We start from the raw sequence: 14,229 nt of genomic DNA on the forward strand, positions 1-14,229 counted from the left end.
TTGTGCAGGGTCAAACAAAGACAAAACTATTCATAAACAGCAACTGGGTGCATTTAACTGAATATTATGTTCTGCACAAAATTGCAGACACCATACAACATACATTAATCATAATAAAGGGGAGGAACTGTAACTGTAAAGGGAATACATGCAGTCTAACGTATCAGCACCGACAGAGCTGTCCATGGTGCTGAAAATGCCTTCATAGTCCTCCCTGAAAGCAACGACTTCACATAATTATCTATCTATCTATCTATCTATCTATCTATCTATCTACCTATCTATCTATCTATCTATCTATCTATCTATCTATCTATCTCACGTACAAGGTGTTAGTTATGTTGCCTTAAAACATGAATGAGTTCGAATTTGATTCACAATTTTAATACTAGCACCGTAATCTGCCTCTGGAGTCCTACTGCAGCTGAGGGTAGGACTCCAGTGCATCGTAAAACCACTCTCCCTCTCTCTGTCTCTCTCTTTTCCCCCCTCGTCATCGTGATATGAAGCCACAGTATAATTTTAATGTGTACGCCTTAATTATAAAAGCCAACAGGGACACATCAATCTTTTTAACACTAAATCCTGGCGGTCGTTTACCCCCGACGACCGCCGTCTGGAGGTCATAGCTCACCCACTTTTCGGCGTAACCCCAAACAGGTGAGTCACATTCACACTCTCAGCGGGCATGTGGAGCCACGAGCTCCGAGTGCGCTCCGCTGCGTCTGTGTGTCTGCAGCAACAGCAGCAGTGCCGTTTCCGGCTTTAAGACGTCACGGATATTTTTAGACGTGTCTGCCTGCTTGTCAAATCGTTGTGACATTACGTCAAAAATAATCTCCCGTCGCCCTATGCCAAATTCTCTGGAGTAACCTATAATCTCGGGATGTCAGGAAGCAACTTGTTCCCGGTCGGCACAACGTTTAGTTGTTCACATACAAACATAACTACAGATGTTACCACAGTCAGTGAATTATTATGGTGAGTGATCAAATGTGTGATGGACCTGTTTGTCTGACCATGGCCACACACGATAATATTGGTCTAAAACTGTTTATGTAGAATATTATTGTTGCATTTAAGAAAAATCACAGAGTACAATGAATGGAATGTATATTAATTAGAAATGTATATTAACTCACAACCTAAAGTCACAGATGGGTTTTACTTTTATTTACCATCCGGTATATTTTTGTATTCCCCTAAATTTAACGCTACATAAATTTTTATTAAGATATTTAGAAGAAGCAGGTATTGAGGAAGAAGTGATGGCGCAATAATCTACACTCCTGCAGTGCAGAAGCTTTTGGATTGTCCCATCAGACTCAAGGAAAACATAAACAGGTGGCGCCACCTTATGATGTAAATGTGCGCTACAGTTGCTGCCTATTCAGAAGTTCAGTGTAAATATAGGACCAGTCAGCATAGAGATTCTCAGTGTGAAGAAGAGCAGATGATATAAGATATCTGACTCATCTTGTATATGAAAAAAGAAAACTATTCTTTATTTTAAATGGTATACATTCATCACTATTGTACACGTAATTTCATATGAGCACCATTTCATTGGAATTTCAAAAAATCGTATCACAGTGTCTGAATGATTTTGATTTAGTATTTACAAAGATTATATAATATTGCAATTTGCACCTAAAATAAACAAGGATCTTACCACAAGTTGGCACATAGTGAGAAGACATACAGCGGATAGCACCGGGTTGAGAACTGGCTGGACGTCTGACTGAAATTACACATTGATTTGATATGAAATTTTACAGTACAAGTACACAGTCTATGTCAAAAAGAAACAAGTAATGTCACAGACTGGGCTAGGTTTTATTGCTGATCTTCAGGTGTAAACATGCTATTTCTAGCGATTGTCATCACAGCAACATTTGTTTTGATCATGGGCAGAGTATAAGACCAGGGGCCCCTGGGAGCAGATATGCAAAATGCCCCATTACCTCTTACATAGGACCTATATACACAATTTAATGGTGGTTTTACATCTTTTTTTTGTTTCTGATTTGCTGTCATTTTGCATCTTTGTTATGCATCGTTTTGAGATTTTGTGTCTTTCTGGGGTTGTTTTGCTCTTTTTTATAGTTATTTTGGAGTGTTTTTGTAATAATTTGTGTATTTTCACAGTTCCTTTGCATGTCTTTGGGGTTTTTTTAAGTCTCTTCCTGGTTGGTACGTTTTTATTTGAGTGACATTTTGCAGGTGAAGATCAGGGGAGGCCCTAACACAGTGGGCCCCTGTGCCTGTGCCAGGTAGGCCAATTTAGCAATCTTTCTATGGGAGTAATAATCCTGGAATTATTCTTATAAAAGACTCCCACTTCCAACAATATAGATGCACCAGATCTGAACAATATAAAACATTTTCATTACATGAATTGGAAACATTTTTTGTTATCTCACCTAGTACTTCTCGATATAATGTGGATCACAGGACTCTGACATACTCAAAACAGTGCTACCTAGTAACATAATGTTTAAAACAACTTACCGTTCAACTTGAGAAAACAGAGAATCAGCAAACATAAAAAAAAACATTGATGAACCTTAAATGACTGAGAGGCCGAGAACTATAGTCCAACTCATAACGATTATTCAAAATATAGTGGTAAGATTGCCACTATCTTTGTAGCTCAAGTGTTGCATACTCTTCCATGAAACTTGAACTACTAAGAGAAGTAAATGAGAACCACGTCCATATACAGTGTCAGCATTTCACTTGCTGATAAAATATGACTCAAGTGTGGCTCTTTTGAATACAGTACTATTATCTTATTACATGTTTGAGATGAGCAAATGTTACACTGGTTTACCGCAGTATTTTGTAAGTATCTATTATATACTTTGAGCTACTAATAGCATATGCGTGTCAGATGCAGCATATACATTTTAAAAGATGAACCAGTGAGGAAAGCCCACTGAAATCTGACTACAGAACAATAAGCACAAAAGGCTCTTTTGAAATTCTTGAAACCAAAGTTCCTTTTCATAAACATTTTTTAATAAGCCTTGTATTATACAAGGTAAGTCTTCAAGGACCGTAGGCTAATAGGTTCATCTCCCTCTGTAATCCCCACACTGAGGGATCTATAGTTTGTTTGTCTCTGCAGCTTGTTTTCAAGTCTGCTGGAGTGTGACCCAGACTGCCTCCTGAACGGCTGACCTGCGCTGTGAGACACTCTCGGGAGCCGGTGGTGACAAGTGTTCTTGTGCATGTTATCTGGAGTCGTCAGTCATCTGCTCCTCTGTCAGACCCGGCGGAACACCTCGAAGAGGGAGGCGACTGAGTGCATGCGGTAGAAAAGGTTCAAAGGAATGGCGAAATTGAGAACTGTGGTCCATATGCTGAAGCCAAATGTCTCCTGTTCCAAACCGTTGTCGTACTGTGGCCGGCAGCCAAAGGCAGGAAGGATCCACAGCTGAAAAAAAGAATGAAAAAAATTAATTAAACCTGCATTCACTGATTCTTTTAAGGACTGTGCAAAAAGATGACTCACAACATTGACATATTATCATCTTATAAGCATGTTAGCGAGCAGTTGTCCATTTAAACAAATAGCAGAAGTTGTGATTCTAACAACGTTCACTCTCCCTTAACTCTGCTTTGGTTGCCACTCACTCTTAGAGGGGGAGTTTACTCCAAAGATACACACTGTTACTCTCAACTGTAGTGCTATTTATCAGTCTAGATTGTTTTGGTCCGAGTTGCAGAGTGTTTGAAATATCAGCTGTAAAGGTGTCTGCCGTCTCTCCAATGTAATGGAACTAGATGGCACTCGACTTGTGCTGCTTAAAGCACCCGAAAAATTCAACAGCAATGTCTCTTTCCAGAAATCATGATGTGGTTACTCAAGATAATCCACAGACACCCAGGTAAAAGTAAAGCATATGTTTTTAATTTGGGCGTGACCTGTCCCTTTAAAGGAAACATCTGGCTCTTTAGTTGCTGAATGGCCTGCTATGCACCAGCTTATCGCTGACTTTGCTGGACAGTTAACAATACAATGCTTTCTTTAGATCATTTTACTAAAAGCAGCTGCCAGCCATGTTAATGAGAATGAAAACAAAAATAATGAGCTGAAAGAAGCTAAAAAGCTCTGCGGGAAATTTTGACATCGCATCTGATTTAGGTTCTAATTTTAAGTAGCCATTCGGTCAATGAAAAATATATGTTTCAAATAGCTGGTTGTCATTATTTAGAGTTTTTTACACAACAAAACCTAATTTAATCTAATCTACATTCAATTATCAGGTACAAAAATGCTTACCGAAATGTTGCACATTATCTGGAAGACAGCAATGTTCTTCAGGATTTGCCTCTTTATATTTGGGGGCTCCTTTACATTGTTTCCCACAGGCAACGGCACCTCAGAGGGTTTCCTTGGACATCTGTACACCTGTCCGCTCTCCTCCTGCTCGTTCTCCATGTTGACACAGCTTCTGTCTGGAGTCTCATAGGCGCGGTTAATGATGCCGTTGAACGGTGGGGCCAAAGAGGATGTCACTGAGAAGATTTCTGGAGCAGTTGGTAACTCATGGTCCTCCCTCTCGCCATCCTCTTGCTGGCGATACAAGGACTCTACGATGAAGAGGTTCTGGATGCACTTCTCGAGCACAATCAGGAGAGAGTAGATGAGGTTGGTCCAGCGATAGGGAGGATTGCTTTCAGCGCCTAACACGGACACTATGCTGCACCAGGACATGAGCCAGGAGCCGATGGAGGACCCAAACAGCAGCTCTGTGTCCAGCTGTCTGGATGGGTTTTTGGAGGTGTCCAGTGGCATGTGGTCCGCTCGGTATATGAGCAGACCTGAAGCGCCGGCAGAGCACATAAACACCAGCATGACAATGCCATAAATGTAGAACATGGAAATGGCTGACTGACGCGATTGGAGGGATCCCTCCACATGGGTGACATAGACCACCAGGATCCCAATAGTGCTGGCCAGTGCAAGTAGACCCAGAATGGGGCCCACAGTCAGGCCCTGAGTTTTGGTAGCCAGCCTCTTCCTGTTTGAGGAAAGATCAATGGTCCGTCCGATGTTCTTCCACATGACGAACAGCATAGCAGAGACAAAGATGTGGTACTCGACGTTGAAGGGATAGAGATAGAAGAGGCTGCTGGAGAACATGGAGCAGGTGCTGGTGGTGCAGTTACAATGAGGCTCCGAGTGCACTGCAAAACAAAACAGATCCAGATTAACATTTTTTGTCTATCATGTTAAACAACATTAACAAAACTGCCTCCATCTGTCAGGACATAATACTGACATTTTCAAACCATGACACCAAAGAAAAAAATAAGATCCAATTATCAATGTGGAAACAGGACAGTTTCCTCAAACAAAACAAACGTTGGTGTCCCTTCTTGCACACTGCTTCACAATTTGCTTCAAAGTTCAGTTCTGAGTCAATAACTGTCCCCAGATATCTGCTTGCACACACTCCACTGTCTGACACTTTATAGATATGACTTCATGTATGTGGGCAAAATCAATTATATTGTCTCTGGTTTTAGATAGGATTAATTAAAGATAGGACTCCACACAACACCTGACAAAGTCTTCAATGAGAGGATCTTGGCCAGTCTCGTGGTCTTCGAGCCTAACAGAGTCATTTGAATATAAATGGATGTCAAAGGGTTTGTTGACCTCCTTTTGCTCCGGTGTAATCTTATTTATGCAGTTATACACAGTTTGCTCTGGATACTGCCTTGTACGGAGAGCATCAGCAGCCCAGACATCTATTTAATGAGGCATGCATTTTTGTCATCTGACAAAGTAATGTCGACTTGTCAGCAGGGTTGGAAATTAACTTTTTAGTCCATTTGCCACTGTGTCTGGTGGACTCCAAAATCCACCAGCCACTCAACAGATAACCATTGTTTTTTTTGGCTGGTGAGTGAAGCAAATCTAGTAGCCACTTGCATATTTTAACAGCATTTGGTTGGTGGCTGGTGCTAATTTCCAACCCAGTTTGTCAGTGAATACTGCATATATACTAGTTGCAGCCAGTTCAACTACAGTGATATTTTTTCCTTTGTATTATTTGCATAAAATCAGAGGTCTGAAAAAGGTCAAATTATCACGAATTCACAAGAGAAAAAAGCAAAGATAATTAGTGTTTTTTTTTTAATTATCTAATTGCAGTTAGTTTCAATGACAATGCCATTGCGATATTATTTAAAATATTAGAGACAATTATCATTTTTCCAGCTTCATTCCCATTGTCATTGAAAAACATACTAAAAAGATTATGACGTGATTTTTGCAGGGGTCTGTACCAAACAAGCACGTTTTATTAAGTCTGTAGCATATAATGTGTGAGCAAGGACATCTCTGCAGCACGACAGTATTTTGCTTACAGTAGTATTTTGACACATTTCAAATTTAACAAATACTGCACCTCCTGTGATTTGATATTACAGAGGGACATATTGCAGTTTCAATAAAATTACAATTAATTGTTAGATAAGATGATTGTATGATAAAATAAACACAATCTTGTGTAGAAGAAATATCACATCAGACGTCCTGTGAATCTGATTTTTTTTAATCCATTGTGGGTTACTGCTGCACACAAATATCAACCCAAAAATTTGAATCACTACAATAACGATGCCAGAAAGCACTGTCTCTAAACTCACACTAAATTAAAAGTGTCCAGTGTGTAGAATTTAGTGGCATCTAGGGATGAGGTTGCAGAACTAAAACTTCTTCCATGTGAGACTTTCATGGCATGTGGGAGAACTATAGGAGCCAAAGCAAAAACAAAAATGGCCTAATCTTGATCCGGTACTTAGTTTGTCTGTTCTGGGCTACTGACGCACAACCTGGTGGACTCTATAGAAGAGGTCCTGCTCTGCATGTAGATAAACATCTCATTCTAAGGTAAAGAAAACAGGATTCTTATTCTTATTCTCTTCTTCTTTTTTAGGTAATTATACACTGATGAAAACATCTCACAACCAACCAGGACTGTCCTTTTTATCAATTTCTTGATTGACATTTTTTTTATGCATTTGGATTTGTGATAAAATTTAAATTTTTGACCAGCAGCCTATAAAATCAAAGTTTCAATTATGATTATTTTTAATTATTAAGAATGTGCAATCTTTTGCACCACAGGCCTTTCTTCAAATCTTTACATCTTGATGGTCAGTAATCATCAGCCCTGTTCCATTGAGTTTACTTTGAAATTTCACCCATCAGCTGAATGTCTGAGCATCTGAGATGGTGACGACAATACAGTTCTTATACTTCCTCCTCATCAAGCCCACCACAACATGCCGAGGTAATGCTAATGCCTTCTAGTGATCAACTTCACAAAACCCTGCCGTGTGCCCCTCTCATCCCCTCCTACTCCTCACCCTCCCAGAGGCCACCTCTATGGTACTGCAGCCTTTAATTAAAAAAGGAACAACAGTCAGGGTGCAGCCAGCCTCACAGTCAGCCGGATATGAGGAGGTGCAGCCGAACCCCCCAACCCTAGGCTTAGATGTATCAGTTACTGTAATTGCAGCACCCTTGGGAGTAAGCAGCCTGGGGACAAAGCCGTCTGAGGTCAAGCGGGGGGTTGTCCAGGAGGGTGGTTGTGGCTGAAGTGTGGGGAAAGGGCATGGGAGGGGGCCTGAGCACTAGCAACACTGTGTGTCTCCTGAAACCTAATAGAGAGCCGTTCAACACAAACAAGACCCACTGGGCTGCCGAGCTAACCTCCCTTCCCCTTGCAAACCCTCCTCTCCTTCCTTTTCCTTTCATCCATTGAAGTGAGCTCTCAAGTGGACTATTGTATTTGTCTTCCAGGTACAAGCCAGCAATCAACCCCTTGGCCCTTACCTATGGTGAGGTTTCCGTAGCCCAGGGCAGAGAGTCTTCTCTTATGATTGTTCAAGAAGTGCTCGGCCTCTGACATCACGCCATTGCACCACAGAAGGAGGTTGGTAAAGACTGCGTGGATTACGCCAAATCTGAGGACACAAATAATTGAAAATGAGCTGTCAATCTAACAGCATGTGGCAGTGTTAGGATACAGGCCGCCGTGATGCACATGCACTTAGCTTCTATATTTTGCACATTCTTTATTCGCTGAGGATTGTGACATTAAACATGTCTTTTGACAACAACTGAGCCTTTTTTAATTATAATATCACTCATTTCACATACCTCTCAAACGTTTCAAAGCTCTTGATGACATCCTTGATGTGAAACCAGAGAAAATGCACCTAAACAGAACATACACAAAAAATAAAATCTTAAAAGCTATAGAAAACATTATCCAAAATATTACTTATTAAAGGGTGACTTTTGTATTTTTTTTTAACCTGGACCCTATTTATGATGTTGTTGTGTCTAAGTGACTAATGGAGACAACTGTTTTTTAAAATTTTGCGGTATTGAAAGTGCTGCAGCCAAAAGTTACATAAACTTTAAATCTAAACTTAAACCTTTTGTTAAAGAGTCAGATCCTTTTTATTTAAGAAGAAACAGTCCTGAAATTGCTAACATCAAACCCACCAGACTCCATTTAAATAAACAATAATTTCATAATTGAAAAACACTCCTTAATAAAGTTAAAGTTGAATAAATAAATAGAATTAATAAATCCATCTTAGTTTGTCTTTTCATTGTTCCAACAATCTCCAGTTCTGGTTTGGTGGAAATAAATCCTGAATTCACCCAGTAAAATGTAAAAATATACTGGCTCTATACATGCTAAAATCATTGATTATTTAAATGCGGCCTGGTGGGTTTGGCAATGGCAATTTTTAGGTTGTTTCTGGGTAAACAAAAGGATCTTACACTTTAACAAAGATCACTCTCTGTAGGGATCCTTTCCATAATGTTGTCAGACACTTAAAGTAACATTCTGAGCCTGTCAATTAGCAAAAACAAGCACTTTTAGTGGATGTAAATTGACAGTGCACAAATGCCCCAAGTGGTTGCACTGCAGCCTGTTTTGCAACTGTTGGCTGCAGCCCTCTCACTTAATATATTGGTCCAATTTCAAAAATTAGCTCTGTGCAGTGGTTAATAAAACACAAGACATGGGGACCAGGTTAAAGAATATCAAAGTCACTCTTTAAAACACGTTTTATAGAAAGCAAAATTGACTAAAGTATGATTTAAATCCCATTACCATGAGGATTTCCCATGTCAGTTACACTCAAATAACATGGACAATGACAGGATTATATTGTTGCAGCAACTCTGTACTCGCCCCAACACAACAAAGAGCACATTATCCAAAGACCTACCCGGTTAAGTGGTGCACAGAGGGAAAAAAGACACAGTGTCTAACACTGCTGAAAGATTATCACTTTATTGAAATTAAAGTGGGGTTGTAAACTTACCTGTGCTATGGTGTGAGTTGCATGGATGACAGGATATACCCCGAGCACAGCCGACACACAAGACTGATAGCCAACATAATACCCGATTCGGAAAGCGTCCATGATCAGTGAAAGGAGTGCAAGGAGAGTCAAACCACCTACCAAGAAAAAAAAAAGAAAAAAGTTATTAATGACACATTCTGGCTCCTTTTGGTTCTTTTAATACTCTGTCATACACAGTTCCCAAGAAATGTCCTCTGTAATCTCCAAACACAAGGAAAAGAATAACTTCAGTTCGCTATTTTACGCAATTATTGCTGTGATCCTGCGCGTAATGTTACAGTCTCACCTCTTATCCAGCATGTGGTGGCGTGGACATCTTTCTCAGTCCGCGTGTTCTTCTGTCTGTCCCGCACCAGGATGTACCACATCATCCACATCAGCTGGAGGATCATGAGGCAGGTGACGAAGGACAGCAGGTGCTCTTCCTTGACAGAGGGGCCGTGGTACGCGATAGCCAGCATCAACGCCGCCCCGATCAGCAGCAAATTGGTCCCGTACTGAGCGCTGAGGATCTCTGCGCTCTTCCTCGGATACTCCCCTGACAGACGGAGTTTTAGTTTGTTGAACATCTTCTTGTCTTGCTCGGAGCTGGACGATGAGGACGAACTGTGACAATACTTGTTCAGACACATAATATCCAGGCCGCCGTGCTCCACCATTGTGAGAGACATGTAGAAAAATAGCGAGAGAAGAGAAAAGTCAAAGCCGCGCGCTATAAGAGCATTTGTGGGAGGCCAGGTGCTTAACCTGTTGCTACAAGGTAGGGATTCAGACGAATAGGTTCCGTGCCAAACATGCTCATTCAATCTTCAAGGTCCGGCTCAGTGGTCACGCGTAGTTTCAATGCCCAGCCTCGCCGAGGATGGACTTGATAGATGCATTGTCATCTTGTAACCCTGAAACTGAAAGATCTGGTCGTGCAACTGGCTCGCTGAGTCACTGAAAATGGGAGATTGCGTTTCAGTCCTTGGCGACCCCAGACCCCCGTCCTCTTGAAACTCCCATATGTTTCAGAGAAATCACTGGGCCCGCTGTGCCAACCATTCACTGCCCGAAGAAGCAAAAACACTAAGTACGGAGTTATCCACAATAACAGAAAAAACGAGCTTCTCCCAAATCCACCTCTTCCGAGCAGCTGCCAGAGAGCCTTTCCAAGTCTGCTGAAATCCTCTCAGGGTGGCTATCGGGTGTTAAGCATACAGTCCTGGATGAGATGAAGAGGAAGATGACATTTCACAAACCCGCGAGTTTTACATGTTTGGGGGCACGTGATCTGTCTGTGAACTGACAGCGCTTCAAATCCAAGTGCCACCGCCTTAAATCCTTATGTCCGCTTGTGGTTGAGATGTGGTGGTTAACAATTTGCTCCCGAGGTAAAAAAAAAAAAAAAAAAAGAATCAGATTTCAATGGTCAAATTCACAATGGCTTTTTGTGAGTGGTTGTCAAAGACGAGAAAACTGAGATCGTTAGCATTGAGAGCTCTTCTGGATATGATCATGTAATCTCTGGTTCAGTATAAATAGTTTGGGCGGATGCGCGCAATCAGCATAACAGTAGGATTGCTCAATTTAGACTGAGAGGTGATTGCTGTGATGTGGGAATGGTGATCAGGGCCTTTTAATCATTAACTTACTGGGGGACAAAAAACAGATATGGATCAGTTGAAATAAACTGCTCAATTAAAAGGTGAACAGTTAGTGAAATGGGCAAAGCGCAGTTCACAATAGCTCCCATTCTGCTTTAGGAGTTTTCTTCGCTCGTGAGTGAAACGCAAGTGGTGGTTCAAATAGGGAGAGGGTCCTTACATGGATATTTGTTAGTTAATCAGTGCAACAACAGTAACTGATTTCTTTATCATATTCATTCCGAAATAGTTTTTATACTATACAGGAAATAGATTTTTATTTATAGGCCTACTTATCCATTTCACACAAACCAACATGTAAGAGGCCATGTTATTTAGGTGTGGGGTACGTTTTTGTATCTTTTACTTAGGTATAAATATGTAAAGACAAGGAAATTGTTTTTAAACTAAATGTACTCAATGCAAGAAAAAAAATAACTAAAAGGAAAATCAATATCTCCTCATATTTGAGAAGCTGGAACCATGAACATTTTTTGCATGAAAAACGACGTAAACATCATTAAACTATTTGCTATTGTTAGAGGCCTATTGTTTCTAGTTGTGATTAGAATATTAATTTTCTAATCAATCAATTAAAACAAACGTTTAAGTTGTATATTTTCATGTAAAAAATTATAATATGTAAATATAAGCAAAAATTGTAATTTGTAATGGAAATAGTAGCTAAGTTATTAAATGGCTGTAATGGAGTAAAAAGTCGAATTATTGCGCATGAAGTGTAGTGAAGTACAAGTTTAAAATAAATAAATTTAGAAAAGTCAAGTAGAGTAGAACTACCTCAAATTTGTCTTTAAGTGCAGTACTTAACGATGTGACACATGAGCAATTTGTTGACATGTTCAGTCTTGCTGCAACTGCTGAGAGGATAATCATGTCGCATGCAGTTTGCACGCGCGACACAGCGATAAGGGCCTCGCGCAAGGAAACAAGCGTTTGCGCACAGAGCATTAACCTATCGCGAGGAACACTCAACGGGGGCGTCACGAGGACTGCAGACCTGATTAATCTCTGAGTATCGATTTTTAATCAACGAGAATCAGCGTTACAAAGAAAAAGAGTGGCCTTAGATCTGTTTATCATCATAGCACTTTAATGGGCCATTGACTCAGACATTTTGATTTAATCTGCTCGCAGCTCGCTGTGATTTGCACTTCACGAACATTCCCAAAACAACCTCACTGAATCTGAGTGCTATCAACATAAGTGTGATTAGGATTTATTGTCAATTTTACAAAAAAGAAAAAGGAAAAAAAAAGCGCAAACTAGGATACAGGAATTGACACCGTTACATTGACAGATTACTGAAATAATTAACAAACTACATGTTCTTAATGACACCTGTCAAAAAAGTGTAAATCCTTTTCTTGTGTGCGCTGTAACCACAGACGCAGGGGAGGTGACGCCCTTATTATGTACATTTAGGCTACATCATAATTTGATTCGGAAAAAGGCACAAATTGGTGCTTAATAAGTGACCAGAATGCAGAAAAATCAATTTTCATGCTTATATTTTTGGGTTGTTGGTTGGTTTTTTTTTTTCAAAGCTGTGTACTGGGTCGTTTTACTTTTATTTTTTGTTTTGTTGTCAGGAAAACAGTGTTAATGTTGTCTGGTGTCATAGAATTTCAGCTATTTCACATTAATAGAAAAATACAAAACATTTAAACAAACTGCAAAGCCAAACACTACAAATCAAATTTGAATTCAGTTGTATAAAATGTGTAACAATCTGAAATGAAACACTGCATGTTTACTCCTGATACTTCTCTACACTTTTACTTCAGTGAAATTCAAGTTTGTTTATGTGGCAGCATAATTATTATTTTTTAAATTTTCTTATGTTTTATTTAATTTCACAACAATGGACAGATGACTGTTCATTATACAATTGTTCACAGCTTTCTCTGTCTACCCACCTCCTTATTCTCCACAACCACAGTCTACCCCACGGCACAGCAACACCCAAAAACGTAAATAAATGAATACAATTTAAAAAGCACAACTTTTTCTCAGTGGTTATCTTAATACTTAATCCAGTATGGCAGTGAGTTTACTGCTTTATGTTAAACATCTAACAAACTGGAGAGAGGAGCAATGTCAAAAGCCTAACTTTATATGTCTACCATACAGCATACTTCTGCTTTCTATCTGGGGATTAGAGGAAATTCTTTCTTTGTGATAAACACACCTTGAAAAAACAGTTGATGGGATCCACAGAGATCAGATAATAATATTATTTTGAGCTCTTTGTCTATAGGAATGATCTCTCTCAATACAACTTCTTCTTTTTTTGGTGTAATGTGATCCTGTAGTTGTAGTGAGTTTTGTTGTTTTGGATCACATTACATCGCAAGTAGCTCTTGTCATGTGTTTAGTAGATTAAAAGTTTGAAACAAATATATCAGTATCACCCATAACAATGGCTTAAAATAAGCATACACCTGTGTCAACATTCCTCTGACAGTGTAAAAAAAAACTGACCATTATTCACATTATCGAGCGTTGCTACATCATGGTACAGACTGGCATTTTACTGGTTCATAAACTGGCAACAAAGTCTGTATTATACTTCAGTAAATGTTGTGTTGATAATGTGTGTTAAAGCTCAGAGAGTGCAAAAGAAATCTTTACTAAATGAAATGTTCATCAATTTGCAAGAGCCATGTTGTAATCTTTTAATCAACTTGTGCCACGACTCTGGATTTAGATGTTTTTATTGCAGTCTCAGGTGCAACTTTGGGTACTGTTGCAGCTTTTAAATGATGGCTTTGTTGTGATTTATGAAGCAACAACAGCAACTTCACTAAGCAGTGAAATACGTTACAAAAGTGTATTAAAGACAAAAACATTTTACAGAAAATGAGTAAAAGTCTTTACATTCTTCATCACAAACTGCTCAAGAAAATTAAAATAATTTAGAACTTTGTTGGTGTCACTTTTGGTAATGAATGGTGAACCCCTTGTTCCTCCATTGCTTACACACATTTTCTACATATAAATAGAAATGCCATTTTCACAGGGGACAGTTAACATGTCACAGTGGGAACAGCATGTGTCATTGAAAACATAAAATAAAATAAAAAAATCTGGCTCAGTTTGTGGTTGGTGTTTTAAACAGCAGCTCACTGTTACAACTTAATGAAACACATTTCAACGGAACAGATTCATT

General features: G+C 39.5%; 1 protein-coding gene across 1 annotated transcript; it reads right to left on the reverse strand.

Moving 5' to 3' along the window:
- Positions 1 to 2,155: 2,155 nt before the first annotated feature.
- Positions 2,156 to 10,548, reverse strand: otop1 (otopetrin 1). Its single transcript, XM_042501588.1, has 6 exons — positions 9,701 to 10,548; positions 9,373 to 9,509; positions 8,186 to 8,244; positions 7,859 to 7,989; positions 4,289 to 5,196; positions 2,156 to 3,439 (listed from the first exon to the last, which is right to left on the reverse strand). The coding sequence occupies exons 1-6, from the start codon at positions 10,083 to 10,085 to the stop codon at positions 3,269 to 3,271; spliced, it is 1,791 nt and encodes a 596-aa protein (XP_042357522.1). The 5' UTR covers positions 10,086 to 10,548; the 3' UTR covers positions 2,156 to 3,268.
- Positions 10,549 to 14,229: the final 3,681 nt, after the last annotated feature.

This window comes from Plectropomus leopardus, chromosome 2 (genome assembly GCF_008729295.1).
Source record: "Plectropomus leopardus isolate mb chromosome 2, YSFRI_Pleo_2.0, whole genome shotgun sequence".
Classification (NCBI taxonomy): domain Eukaryota; kingdom Metazoa; phylum Chordata; class Actinopteri; order Perciformes; family Serranidae; genus Plectropomus; species Plectropomus leopardus.